Raw genomic sequence first — 15,688 nt, 5'->3', positions numbered from 1 at the left:
GTGGACTTTATGGGCATTATGGAGACCTGGTTGGGCACAGAAGGGAGTGTACCCCTGGTTGAACTGTGCCCTCCGGGTTTCCGTGCATTCCATCAGCCGAGGGCCCAAGGTAGGAGTGGGGGGGGGTGGCGGTTGTGATTAAAGAAAGTCTGGAGCCGAGGGAGTCCACTGTTCCTCAGATAGCTGGTTGTGAATCTCTCCTTGTGAAGTGGGGCCACCGGAATCAGATGGGGCTGCTGATCACGTACCTGGCTCCTTGCTGCGTGACTACAGCCCTACCTGAGCTACTAGAGGTGCTTACTGGCGTGGTGGTTGAGATTCCCAGACTTTTGGTCTTGGGGGATTTCAACTTGCCATCAGCCGGCTTGTCATCAACGGTGGTTCAGGAGTTCCAGGCCTCCATGACGGCCTTGGACCTGATTCAAGTAACTGATGGCCCTACACACATCGGGGGAGGCGCGCTAGACCTGATTTTTATCTCTGGTCAGTGGGTAAATGATCTGGATTTAGGAGATATAGTGATGGAACCGGTTTCATGGTAAGATCATTTTCTTCTTCACCTAGACTTTCGGACCGCCGCTCACCACCGCAGGGAGACGGAGCCAATGCGTTGGTTCCGTCCCAGGCGCCTGATGGACCCGGAGAGGTTCCTGACGGAGCTTGGGCCGTTTCCTGAGGATCTTACCCACGGCACGACTGAAGAACTGGTTGCGGCCTGGGAACGGGCCGCGGCTGGGGCTTTGGACCGTGTTGTGCCTTTGCGGCCTCTGACCCGGCGTAGATCTCAATTGGCTCCCTGGTTTTCCGAGGAGCTGAGAGAGATGAAACGCCGGAGAAGACGCCTAGAGAGTACTTGGAGGTCTAGCCGTTCCGAGGCTGATCGGACACTAGTGAGGTCTTTTACTAAGACCTACCTAGTGGCAATGAGGGAGTGGGAAATGTTCCTACGTTTCCACCCTCATTGCATCGGCAGATAACCGCCCGGCCGCCTTGTTTCGGGTGACCCGTTCCCTCCTTCATCAAGAGGGATGGGATGACCCCTTACAGGGATGAGCTGAGGAGTTTAACGGTTATCTATACGATAAAATCGTTCAACTTCGGGATAGTTTGGACCAAGATTGCGATGATCCAACCGAGATGACAGAGACGCGTCTTGTTGAGGTTATTTGGGATGAGTTTGATTCTGTGGCTCTCACAGGACGTGGACATGGACAGGACGTGGACAGGTTGCTGGGGAGGTTACATGCAACTACATGTTTACTGGACCCGTGTCCTTCCTGGTTAGTGCTGGCTGCTCAGGAAGTGACACGAGGCTGGCTCCAGGGGATTATAAATGCTTCTTTGGTGGAAGGGGTTTTCCCCGCCGCCTTGAAAGAGGCGGTGGTGAGACCTCTCCTCAAAAAGCCTTCCCTGGACCCAGCTATTTTGGGAAATTATCGTCCAGTCTCCAACCTTCGCTTTGTGGCGAAGGTTGTAGAGAGTGTGGTTGCATGGCAGCTCCCCCGGCACCTGGAGGAAGCTGTCTATCTAGACCCGTTCCAGTCCGGCTTCCGACCCGGTTATAGCATGGAGACGGCTTTGGTCGCGTTGGTGGATGACCTCTGGAGGGCCAGGGACAGGGGTTGCTCCTCTGCCTTGGTCCTATTAGATCTCTCAGCGGCTTTTGATACCATCGACCATGGTATCCTGCTGTGCCGGTTGGAGGGATTAGGAGTGGGGGGGGCACCGTTTATCGGTGGTTCTCCTCCTATCTCTTTGACCGGTTGCAGACGGTGTTGACAGGGGGACAGAGGTCGTCCTCGAGGCGCCTCACTTGTGGGGTGCCTCAGGGGTCGATTCTCTTGCCTACCCTGTTCAACATCTATATGAAGCCGCTGGGCGAGGTCATCAGTGGTTTCGGGGTGAGTTATCATCTGTACGCTGATGATACTCAGCTGTACTTTTCCACCCCGGACCACCCCAACGAAGCGGTCGAAGTGCTGTCCCGGTGCCTGGAAGCTGTAAGGGTCTGGATGGGGAGAAACAGACTCAAGCTCAATCCCTCCAAGACGGAGTGGCTGTGGATGCTGGCACCCCGGTACAGTCAGCTGCATCCGCAGCTGACTGTTGGGGGCGAGTTAGTGGCCCCAAAGGAGGTGGTTCGCAACTTGGGCGTCCTCCTGGATGGACGGCTGTCCTTTGATGAACATCTGGCGGCCGTCTCCAGGAGGGCCTTTTACCAAGTTCGCTTGGTCCGCCAGTTGCATCCCTTCCTTGACTGGGATGCCTTATGCACGGTCACTCACGCTCTGGTTACGTCTAGGTTGGATTACTGCAATGCTCTCTACATGGGGTTGCCCTTGAGGTGCACTCGGAGGCTACAGTTAGTCCAGAATGCGGCTGCGCGAGTAGTAACGGGAGCCGCTCGTGGCTCCCACGTGACATCACTGCTCCGTAGTCTGCACTGGCTTCCTGTGGTCTTTCGGGTATGCTTCAAGATTTTGATTACCATCTTTAAAGCGCTCCATGGCTTAGGACCCGGGTACTTACGAGACCGCCTGCTGTTACCCTTTGCCTCCCACTGACCCGTACACTCTCACAGAGAGGGTCTCCTCAGGGTGCCATCCGCCAAACAGTGTCGGCTGGCGGCCCTCAGGAGTAGGGCCTTCTCTGTGGGGGCAGTGACGCTCTGGAACGAACTTCCCCCTGGCCTATGTCAAGTGCCTGATCTTCGGACCTTCCGTCGTGAGTTTAAAACACACTTATTCATTCAAGCGGGACTGGCATAATAGTGTTGAATTTTAATTTGGGGTTTTTGTTAATATTTTAAAATTTTAAATCTAAATTTTAATTATCAGCCTTTTATAATCTGCTATGTTTTAAATGTTGTTTTTAATTGTATATATCTTGTGTTTTATTTTTGGCTGTACACTGCCCTGAGTCCTTCGGGAGAAGGGCGGTATAAAAATTTAATAAATAATAATAATAATAATAATAATAATAATAATAATAATAATAATAATAATAATAATAATAATAATAATAATAATGATGTAGCCGCCCGATTAAACAAAGAAGCCACAGCTGTCTAAGGTTTCCTGCCTAAGCAGGGAATTGCACTAGAAGACCTCCAAGGACCCTCCCAACTCTGTTATTTTGTTATTCTGTTCAGCTCTTTACAAGTAGTGTGGGAAGCCCCCCCCCCCAAGAATGAAATATTTTGGGAGATATCAAAAAGGCAGGATAGAATATTTCCCCTAAAGGAGAAATGGGGAAAAAAACCCTTAAGAGAGGCAGAAACCAGCCCCCGTTTCCCTGCCCCTCAGAAACTGAGAAGGCTAGCTTTTAGAAATGCAGATTTGGTAATCTATTCAGAAAGACTGGGTCAGAAACTCAGATAAGCAACAAGCCAAAGGTTGACAAATTAGCTCAGACAAACACCTAGGATTTGCATTTCCCCTTTTGCCTATAGAGCCAGCGATGACCCCTACATGAACCCATAGGAATCCAGAAGATATAAAACCCACCCACTCTAAATTTCATTTTGTCAGCTGTCCCAGAATCACATGTGGTTGGCAGTTCGGCTTCATCAATAAAGGAAACCATTCTTTCCAAACAGCCTCCTGCCTCCATTTTATTTTCAGTGCCTTTCTCCTGGCTTGGAACTGGACCAGGTGGATATTTCTTCCAACAGTAGTTTTCAGCAGAGTCTGGTGAAAGGCAGGCCAAACTAGGGACCCACCATCAGCATTTGCCTTCTCTAACTCAAATGGAACTAAGTCCCTATCTGGATTTTCCCATATTTTAATTGGTTGATTAATTTAATAATTTCCAAATAGGAGTCCATGGGAATAATGTGATAACTAACCAATAGGGTGTGCACAATAGAGAGAATGGGATTATATAGGGTACCAAAAGTTGTGTGCCAACAAATAGCAGAAATCTCAGTTTCTGAACAGAGATTTCCTCTCTTTGACAAGCATTGGAATAAACCATGTAATTGATCTTTGAAATGACACAGCTCAGTACTAGAAAAACCTATTAGTAGTTCTTCTCTTATTGCAAACAAAAGAGCAAAAAAGCACAGAAACACTTGGTAACTCTCCAAAGACATAGGTATTGAAAAAGAAATCTAAAAACAATTTTTTATGAGTGCCTATAAAACTTCAAGTTTTAAAAACTTTTTCAATGATGTTTCAGATTGTTAGCCACTCAGAGCCTTTAGAAATGAGTGGCATACAATTATTGCAAGTAAAACAAGTTTTTTGCTTCAGTTTCTCTTTTTCTTTCTGTTGCAATCTCAAGTAACCAATTATAGCCATGTTGTATCTTTTAGAATGGAATTTTGTCTCTATGTTTACAAGAAATCAGCTATAAACAAAATAAACAGGAAAGTTTCTTATATACCTAATCCACATTCTGAAGGCATGATGGAGGATTCTGGCAAAGCTGACACTGGTTCTGCTTACAGCTTTACTGTAACTTGCTAATGTTTTGATTGTATCTAATTTAGAATACTGATTTTGTTACTGTGTTGAATGTGTGTGTGTGTGTGTGTGTGTGTGTGTGTGTGTGTGTAGGTCTTTGGTTATTTGGGTTTTCTCCTGTGTAAAATTGGAAGTGTCTTGGCAACATTTCGACGAAGTCTCATTTGTCATCTTCAGGCTGTTGTTTACAGCTTTGTGCTTCTAGGAGCAATGTGTGATCGCAGCTATTTATCTATAACTTCGAGTTCTATAACTTTCGACTTCGTCAAAACGTCGCCAAGACACTTCCAATTTTACATGGGAGAAAACCCGAATAACCAAAGACCTACATACAAACACCAGTGAAAACCTAAGAATATATATATAACCTCAGAAAACAAAACCTCCGAAAACAAACACATACATACATACATACATACATACATACATACATACATACATACATACATATATACACACACATATATATGGGGTGAAATCTAAAAAATTTCCCTACTGGTTCTGTGGGCGTGGCTTAATTGGTGGGCGTGGCTTGGTGGTCAGATGACTGGGTGGGCATGGCCAATAACAATAAATAATAAAAATAATAAACAAAGCATAAAAAACAATAAGAGGTACCAAAAACCAACTTTCACACTTTACACACACACAACACAACACAACACAACACAACACAACACAACTGACTCACACACAATGTAAAAGCAGCTGCACTTCACACTTCACACAGCCACAAAAAGCTCAAAAACCAACTTTCACACTTTATATACACACAACACAACTGACACACACACACACACACACAAAATGCCACATACATTTCTGAGATATTGTGTGTTTGTGTAGTTAGAGTGAAACACTACAGATACACACCAAATCTCAGAAAGCTGCACAAATATTTTATTTTATTATTTTATTTTATTGTGGACTTCAATTCCCAGAGTTCTTCAGCCAGCAAAGCCAGCCAGCAAAGCCAGCCAGCATTAGTTGATCATGAGGAAATAGATTAGCTAAGCAATTGATTCTGTCTGGCTGAAAGTGAAACTGGGGCTTTCGGTCTAGAAAAAGAGCCATGCGTTCATCAGTAATCAGGTAAGTGCCTTAGAAACTCTACTCTTACTTGTAGAAAACATGTTTTCTACAAGTAAGAGTACAAGTAAGGTTCTGCTGATGAGGAACTCAGGTGAGATCACCAGAGGAGACTTTAATTTATTTATTTTTTAAGTTTAAAGGCTCTGCTGATCTCAGCTGAGGGGCGGGATCCTCAAAGGCTTTTTTTTTACTTTTAAAGGCATGTTTTGGCTGAAGCAAAAACAGCTTTTAAAAGTAAGAAAAAAAACCCTCTGCAGATGGTGTGGCTCAGCAGAGGCGGGGGGGCGGGGCCAGGGATTTTTGCTACCGGTCCTCCGAACTGGCAGCCGCCATCGCTACCAGATCACGCGAGCCGGTCCGAACCGGGAGCATTTCACCCCTGATATATATATGTTTTCACAGCTTTTCACAGGTATATGTAGGTCTTGGCATTTTCAGGTCTTTTCCCGTTGGGGGACCTTACACGGAACTGCCTCAGGACAAAGTCAGGACACTGCTCCATCTGTTGTTTACTCTGACAGGCAGTTGCTGTCATAAAAATATTAAACTGTTTACTTGGAAAACCAAAAGTTTGATCTGAATAGGGTTATGTTCCCAAAATGGCCAATCAAGTGCTAACAGAGAACCAGACAATGAGGACAATGGAAACAATTGACATGCAATACCATTTGTTTTGAATATGGTAGTTCTCATACATAGCTTTCATGGCTTTTAGACATGGATTATCTTCCTTTATTTGTCTGATCCACTATAAAGCTATCCTAGTAACCCTCCAGGGTTATCATGCAGTATAGATTTTCTTCATCTTGCTTCCTAATTGGTAATAACATGAACTGAATCATATCTCTGGTGCTCTGTATCTGACCTAGAGTTTTTCATCAACTGCTACACCAGGGCCACTGGGAGATAACATTTACCAGACCCATTCTGTACTCTTGTATTTAACTGTTTTATACATAAGGAAAAATATTATTTATAATTCTCTAACACTGGATTTAATTGCAAGTAGTCAACCTTTCTGTCTATAAACATTATACATATAAACATCATCCATAGTATATATTATGTTTTCAAGCTGAAAGATCATATGTCTCTCTCCGTCTCAAACACATTCAGTGCAGTTCATATTGCCCCCCCCCTTAAATAAGTCATCAGAGCAAAACAACACGCTCTATTCATTATTAGTAACCTTCACTCTCAGCTTGAGAAAGCAAGCGGGAAAGAGAGGAATTTTAGAAAAACATTAAGGAAAGGAAAACTGTTAGCCAATTTTCTCTGTCTGTAGTTTAGCTCCACTTACGTTTCAATTTACCCCAGGGTGGAGCAAACTTTTCGTAGCCCAAGCAACACATAAATGGGTGGGGGTATCAAGTGAGAGCTGCAGTGAATGGAGCAATGAGATTGCATTAGGCCATGTCAAACACATGGCAGGACAAAAATTTGGGTGGGCTATTTCCGCCAAATTAGAGAGAGAAGGCATATGAGTGTTGTGTTGTTTTTGTTTGTCCTTTTCTTTTTTAATTCTCTTATGCCTCGCTTGTATTTATATTACACTTACCTTGTATCTCAAAATAGCAAGAAATTATGCAGAACTGGACTATCATAATTTATTGCTGCAGACTGAGTGGGCTCAGAGGACACAAAAACAGGAATCAGGTGCCATATGAAGCCAAGGCTAGAGGTTACCAGCATGAGTTAGAAATATCTAATTACTTAGCAAAGTATTGCCAGACTAAGAATGGAATAGCAAGGACAATTAGTTGTTTAAGGGGAGCTAGACTGCTAGGAACAGCAGAAAAGGTAAATAGCTCCAGCTTGCCTTGGATGCTTTGCTTGTCCCTGGAAGCACTTCTAAAAAGTCCAGTCCATGCAAATTAGGTAACTAATTCTGACTTGACTGATGTCACATGCAGCTTTAGTTAAGCCGTTTATTTCTATACTGTACATAATGTTGTAATTAACTTAAGCAGTTTCTCTCTTCCCACGAAGGTTTGGCAAGCAGAAACGTTCACATATCAATCTGCATTTGAATCATTTTTTCTATTCTCGATGCACTTTAAGGGCTGGGTGGAAATGCTAACAAAGTGGGGGGACCCATCTTAGTTATATATATAAGAAAAAAATATATATTTTTTTATAATTATAATAAATTATAATTATATATATATATATATGTAGGTCTTTGGTTATTCGGGTTTTCTCCCGCATAAAATTGGAAGTGTCTTGGCGACGTTTCGACGAAGTCTCATTCGTCATCTTCAGGCTTCAGCTTCGTGCTTCTGGGAGCAATGTGTGATTGCAGCTGTTGCTTCCTTTTTAACTGCTAGTGGGGGTTTGAACTGATTGGGTGGGAGCTTGGCTGTGCTCTGATTGGATGGGGGTTTTTTTGTGCTCTGATTGGCTGGGGGTGTGTCCTGTTTGGGTGGGGGCTTGGTTGTGCTCAGATTAATGTGAGTTGCAGGGGGATTTGAGCTGGTGAGTTGCATTGCTGTTGTTTGGCTTCATGTTTGTGGTCGTGCTACATCTTCATAGTGGGTGTTTGTCTGCTGTATGTATGGATTGGAGGGGTTTGAAATGGCTAATGTTGCAGCTGCGGTTTGGCTTCTGGTCCTTGGTCGTGCTTCCTGATCAGTGTGGGTTTGGGTCTGCTTTCTGGGTGGATGTGTGGTGGTGACATCCTGTGTGGACCTCGTGAGTGTGGGTCTGGTGTCATTCCTCGTGTTAGGGACTCGTTTGTCAATAAGGGCGGGTTTCCAAATGGCTGGTAGGCAGGAGGTATCATCTCATTTTTTTATGCTGTTTGTTCATGAAAAACTAGAAGTCCAAAGAGCTTCCATTTTATGTGACCTTGCATTCCTACGAAACTGCCGAGATCAAAATTTAATCCCCATGTGCTTCCAATTGAAATTCCACTCCAACTCTGCAGCCGCCAAATGCATTCTAAAAAGAACAGAATTGGCCCTAATCAGAAATGAACTTCACACAAAAAGATTCCTCCTAGATCAAATCAACAAAGATCTCCTCACACTTCACCTCAAACTCAGCAACAAGATCCACCCTGCACTTTGGGACAAATCCAAACAACTCACCATCTGGAGAGCTGAAACACAGACCACTCTCAAGACAGACACGCACACCAACAAACTCCGAAGACTACAAGAACGCCAGAAACAAACCCCTCCACCCTCACAGCAACACATGAAACAAACAGTGCATAACATCTCAGATAGGATCCTCACCAAAGCTGAAACCGATGTCCTTTCCAAAGGATTCAACTTTGCAGTCACTCCCAAATACATCCCCACTGAAACCATTATATGCGGAGTTGAAACCAGCCTGACCAAAATCAACCCCGATGACGCTAACAAAATCAGACTCGAAATCACCAACATCTCTGCAGCAGCAAGCCACCCAAAAGCAACTTACCCAAAGAGGAACAGACAGCACTACTTAACCTGAAAAAAGACACCAGCATAATAATCCTACCAGCAGACAAGGGCAACGCCATGGTGGTTATGAACACAGCTGACTACCAAACCAAATTAACCAACCTACTCCAAGACCCTGCATACAAGCCCCTAAAAACAGACCCCACCACCTACCTAGAAAAAACCACTAGATCCAAAATAAAAGCCTCACCCATCAGCGAAGAAATCCAACAAAGAATCATTCCCAGAGAGAAATCATCCAGATGCCCTAAGCTCTACGGCCTCCCCAAGATACACAAAGAAGGAACCCCACTCAGACCCATAGTCAGCTCCATAGGCTCACCTCTACAAAACCTAGCCAAATTTCTCGCCAAACAACTACAGCCCTATGCAGAATCCATCGTCTCACATGTAAAAAACTCATTCCAGTTCATAGATATCATAAAGAAACAAAACTTACAGCCCAGCAACCTACTCGTGAGCTTTGATGTCATATCCCTCTTCACCCAAGTGCCAATCAAAGAAGCCTTGACAGCTATCCAAAACAAATATAACCCCCCCAAGCACATCCTAGATCTGACCAACCACTGCCTATCCAACACATACTTCATCTATAACGGACAAAAATACAAACAAATAGAAGGAGCACCCATGGGATCACCCCTCTCACCTGCCATTGCCAACCTCTACATGGAACACTTTGAAACCCAAGCACTAGAAAAATCTGATCACAAACCCAAACTCTGGCTCAGATACGTAGACGACACCTTCATAATCTGGCCACACGGGAAAGAAAAACTTGACAACTTCCTCACACACCTCAATAGCCTACACCCCAAAATACAGTTCACCATGGAAACAGAAGTTAACAACCAACTTCCCTTCCTAGATGTCTTAGTCTACAAGAAACCCAATGGCTCCCTAGGACACACCATCTACCAGAAGAAAACACACACAAACCGCTATCTGCATGCACTCTCACACCACCACCCAGCACAGATCAACTCCGTAGCCAAGACACTCATCTCTAGAACAAAATGCTTAGCTGATGAACAACACCTAAAACCGAACTACACTCTCACAAATGTACTAACATCCAATGGATTCCAGAGAAATAAGATTACCAAACTAATCCAAAAGAACCCCCACTAAAACCCAAGACAGAGAACAAGAAAATGGCACAGCCCTCCTCCCATATATAAAAGGCACCACAGACAGAATCAGCAAGATCCTCCACAAACATAACATCAAGACAGCATTCTGCACAAACCAAAAATATCCACCATCCTAAGAAACCCCAAAGACAAAATTGAGTTAGAAAATCAAGGAGTATATGAAATCCCATGCACCGCCTGCCCCACCACATACATTGGACAAACCAACAGAAGAATAAGTGCACGCATTGAAGAACACAAGAACTCATTCAAAAGAGGAACCAACTTCTTCCCTGGTCCAACACTTTAAAGTCACAGGACATGATATTGACTTTAAAAGACCAGAACTATCGCCAAAACTGAACACTTTAACAACAGAATAATCAGAGAAGCCATCGAGATAGAAAACGCCCACACAGCATGAACAAACGAGATGATACCTCCGCCTACCAGCCATTTGGAAACCCGCCCTTATTGACAAACGAGTCCCTAACACGAGGAATGACACCAGACCCACACTCACGAGGTCCACACAGGATGTCACCACCACACATCCACCCAGAAAGCAGACCCAAACCCACACTGATCAGGAAGCACGACCAAGGACCAGAAGCCAGACCGCAGCTGCAACATTAGCCACTTCAAACCCCTCCAATCCATACATACAGCAGACAGACACCCACTATGAAGATGTAGCACGACCACAAACACGAAGCCAAACAACAGCAGTGCAGCTCACCAGCTCAAATCCCCCTGCAGCACAGATTAGACTGAGCACAACCAAGCCCCCACCAACACAGGACACACCCCCAGCCAATCAGAGCACAGAAAAAACCCCAGCCAATCAGAGCACAGCCAAGCTCCCACCCAATCAGTTCAAACCCCCACTAGCAGTTAAAAGGAAGAAATAGCTGCGATCACACATTGCTCCCAGAAGCACGAAGCTGAAGCCTGAAGATGACGAATGAGACTTCGTCGAAACGTCGCCAAGACACTTCCAATTTTACATGGGAGAAAACCCGAACAACCAAAGACCTATATACAAACACCCGTGAAAACCTCAGAAAACAAATATATATATATATATATATAAAATAAAAAATATAAAAAATATAAAAAATATAAAAATTAAAAGTTAATAGAGCTCTGTATCTAAAAGGTGTTACAGGTGTTATTTTTTTTCCTGAAGAAAAACACAGTTGTTTTAAGGAGTTGTATACCAATCCTACCTTTTGTAACACATTTTTTGAATTAAATCCAAAGCATAACACAGGACTAGCAATTCCTAATCATGCCTAATGATACAGTATGTGTAACACAGAAATAATGAGTAATTTTAAGAACTCTTATGGGAGAGAGATGATTTTAAGGAAGCCAAGGAATTGACAATTTTAAATGGTTGTTTTTCCAATCTAATTCAATGCCTGACAGCTTTGTTGCAGCTTGCCAAAGTTAGAAAGCCAATGAGCAAACATACAAATAACCACAACATACTAAAAATAGTACAACACAAGCAGTGATCCTGCCCCATAGACTAGGCTTTGCTCATTTGCTTTCACAAGGCTATTGAACTATCTGCTACACTGTTTTATAGTTAAATTGCATGTTCTAACTATTCAAAGGAGTCCCTTAATATTGGCTTATAAAAATCAAGCTAAATTCTAAAATCTTCTTACTTACATCAATTTAGTATTAGCAGACACCATTGATATTATGGGTTAAACAAGTTCTGCAAAAATGCATTTTGCTTCTTTTTTAAAATTTGTAATATTGTCCCCTTTTGCCTTTAGTAGCGGTGGTTTTCAAAGTATGGAATATGAAGAAAGCTTAATGTGTGTCCATGCAAAATTTCATGATACAGTAACCCCTTGAAGTAGAAGAAGCCTTTGATCTTATAGAAGAATATGAATGCTCGTACTGGAATATCTTGTGTCATTCAAATAAGTATCTCTCAGATTTGGCAAGTTTAAGATGTGTGGACTTCAACTCCTAAAATTACCCTTGCAGGCTAGAGACTTCTGGGAGTTGAAGTCTACAGGCCTTAAACTGGCCACGTTTGCGAAGCATTATGTTGGTCTTAGACAAACTCCCATTATCTTTCAGCCAGTACAGTTATCCTTACACAGAACAGTCTCCTGTGTGAGTGCCATTTGTATAATCTTTTTCCAACTTTGTTGCTGTGGTAAGGGAAGAACTTAAGTGGATTTGGAAGCAGTCCATATTTTAAATGTTTGGAAATGTTTCTTTGTAGACATGAAAAAAAAATCAATTGTCAGTCAAAAAGTAAATCAGATTTGAAGATGACTAAGTTCTGTTGAACAAATGCTATTTCTTTTCAACATAGGTATTAATTACCAGGCAGATAACTGAATAATCTTTTGTAGGCTTTGGGCCACCTAACTTAATTTGGCTATATTGATCCCTCCTATTATTAAAGTCCATCAATATCAAATTAAAACACTTTCAGAATAATCTTAGAATGGTTAAAAAGAGTATCAGCATTCTAGAAGAAAAAATCCATTGTTTTCTGGATTTTGGGACTACAGTTAACCAACATCCCCAGTCAGGATGGCTGGGAACAGTGAAAGCTATAATCTACAATATTGACAAAGTAGGCCAATGGTGTTATCATTCTATCCATTCTTCCCATGAATTGCTGCTGAATTTGAATGATGTATATTAAACCTTGCAAAACAAATACAATGGGAATGCAAGCAATTTCAGGAGTGGATTAATAATCTCTCTAACATGAGATAGGTACCTTTCATCTTTAGTTGAATATCCAACAAGATGCTCTCCTCCCACAAACTCAGTCAATGAAGACTTTCTATTCATGGTCTACTGAAGTTTTCATACTAGACAAGAATCTTAGTTCCAACACTGCAGTTGGAATTACTGCAGGCTTGAGTCCCACCAGGCCCAAGGTTGACTCAGTCTTCCATCCTTTATAAGGTAGGTAAAATGAGGACCCAGATTGTTGGGGGGGCAATAAGTTGACTTTGTATATAAATATACAAAATAGGATGAGACTATTGCCTTACACAATGTAAGCCGCCCTGAGTCTTCAGAGAATAAATGTAAATAAAATAAATGTAAATAAATGTAAATTAAAAAAAAAACATTTGGAAAGTGCCAGATTGGCAAAGACTGCTGAATAAAGAGAGGCAGCATGATATAATAATCATGGCTTCCAATTTTTGGGGTGGTCCTTCTACAGAAGATCTTCCTACTGAATTGGCATCTATGGGCTTTATTTGATTGCTTCCACTGTTCCACCTTTAATGAATGTTCCAAATATGCCACTTGAGTTAGCAGCTACCACGCACTGCCCCTTACTATAGGTCCTTATAGATATAAAGGCTTGGCATATGCCAATGCAGAATGCAGAATATTATACTATATTCTGTACTGTTTTGCATCACTATTCCATGAAAGCTTGACATAAAGAATATTAGATGGTGTTATAGTTTGTGCAAAATTTTGTTTTGTCTATATGGCTTACCGATAGATCCTGTATCTAGTGGTGAAACCCTGCCGATAGCGCTCTATAAAGTCAACGTAGTCTGGGGCTCGGTGGAATGGTCCTCGATCAGTAAGTAACCAGTCCAATGGTACTTGGCTGGAGAAAGCAGTTGAGGCATGCTGTTCATGTGGTGTTGCAACAGCTGTAGCCGGGCCCCAGAATCCCAGAATCAGGACCAAGACTGAGGACAACCATGGGACCATCAGCCGGAGACCATTAAATCGAGTGCCGCGCTGCCACCTCATGCTTCTCCTGCTCGGTTGGCTTCTTCATTCTTTCACCACTCTTTCCTTCTTGGTACTCCTTCAGGATTTCCTGCATTAGGAAGAAACAAGGATAAGGGAATAAATTATACATGAAGCACTGAGGACTGCAAATCTGTGGTTCATCAAACCAAACACTTGAAGTATAAAAATTTAAATAATAAATAAAAGTATAGATGTGTTTCTGAACATGGTTTCAAACTGAAACATTCCAAGACACTGACATTTGAGGTTCATGGTAATAAATGTGTAGCAAACCAAGTCATTAACAGGTTTGCAACTTTAAGCTTATACCAAGATTTGTCCATTTAGTACAGCATGCTATTCTCGAATTAGTGATTTCTTCTCAACATGTTATAAATGTATTGCTGTTGAAGTTGCTTTTTCTTGATCAGTCTAGGGTTAAATCATAGACGGCGAGACAAACGGCAAACTGGAATATATCAATACATTATTACAACTGAGTAACTGAAAGAAAGCTGCAGTGAATATGTAGGATTGTGTTACAACTTTCTTCTGCAACATATAGTATAGTTAGTCCTCGACTTACGACCACAACTGAGCCCAAAATTTCTGCTGTTAAATGAAACTTTTGTTAAATGAGTTTTGCCCCATTTTAAGAATTTTCTTACCACAGTTGTTAAGTGAATCATTGCAGTTAATAAGTTAGCGACCTGGTTGTTAAGTGAATTTGGCTTTTCCATTGACTTTGCTTGTCAGAAAGTCACAAAAGGTGATCATATGATCTTGGGACACAGTACCGGTCATGAACCAGTTGCCAAGCATCTGAATTTTGATCAAATGATCATGGAGACACTTCAAAAGTCGTAACTGTGGGAATGGTCATAAGTCCTTTTTTTCAGTACCGTTGTAACTTTGAATGGTCACAAGTGAATTATGGTTAATCGAGGGCTACTTGTACATTTCAGTTGAACATACAAAAACTTGGAATAAGACTTCCTATGTGTGTTTAAACATATAGAGATTTAAACAGAGTTTAAACAGATAGCGAGTGAATATGAATATGCCATCACTTCTGAATATCAATTGGCCAAGTTACATGTTACAGTAGCTTCTTGAACAATTAAAATTACTGTTTCACTTAGAGTTGACCTAAAAAAGTATGTCATTATCATAAGCATATTATAGATATTGGGATTAAGAAGAAATATACAAGAAGTCCTCAATTTAAGCAGTTCATTTAGTGACCATTTGAAGTTACAATGGTACTAAAAAAAGTTACTTATGATCATTTTTCACACTTACAACTGCTGCAAAATCCCCATGGTTATGTGATCAAAATTCAGATGCTTGGCATTGGACTCGTATTTATGACGGTTGCAGTGTCACGGGGTCAGGTGACCACCTTTTACAACCTTCTGACAAGCAAAGGCAATGGAGAAGCCATATTCACTTAATGTTCTGTTTCCCTCCCCCAATACTCCCAACAAAGAGTCAGTCAAAGGCCTTCTCTTCTACTTTATTTACATAGATAAATGTCCTGGCCACGTCTACCCACGGGCCTGCCAAGTCTCTGGAGATAACGAGGAAATTATAGATAAGGCCAGAATTACTCATGAATATATTCTTCCCTCCATTGATACAGTTTGCCCGCACAAATTCATTGCTTTGTCCAAGACAAAAAACCAGGAAGTCCCGCCTCCTATTTATAGTCTCTGCAGATGTCACTGCATGATCATCATTCCTTGGCTTTGTCCCAACGCTTCCTCTGCTGCGCGCGCCGGTCACGTCTGCGCAGTCT

The 15,688-nt window shown here is 42.3% G+C and overlaps 1 protein-coding gene across 1 annotated transcript in view; it reads right to left on the bottom strand.

The window, feature by feature from the left end:
- The window catches only part of BRINP2 (BMP/retinoic acid inducible neural specific 2), a 157,733-nt gene that overhangs the window by 67,449 nt on the left and 74,596 nt on the right, over positions 1–15,688 (bottom strand). The window contains exon 2 of the mRNA XM_058178502.1: positions 13,643–13,978. Coding sequence (XP_058034485.1) covers positions 13,643–13,908 — 266 coding nt within the window. The 5' untranslated portion in view covers positions 13,909–13,978. The remainder of the gene's footprint in view (positions 1–13,642; positions 13,979–15,688) is intronic.

The sequence above is a fragment of the Ahaetulla prasina genome, chromosome 3, assembly GCF_028640845.1.
Source record: "Ahaetulla prasina isolate Xishuangbanna chromosome 3, ASM2864084v1, whole genome shotgun sequence".
Taxonomy (NCBI): domain Eukaryota; kingdom Metazoa; phylum Chordata; class Lepidosauria; order Squamata; family Colubridae; genus Ahaetulla; species Ahaetulla prasina.
Note: the sequence above shows the minus strand (reverse complement) of the source record. Positions and strands in the feature narration are given on the sequence as shown.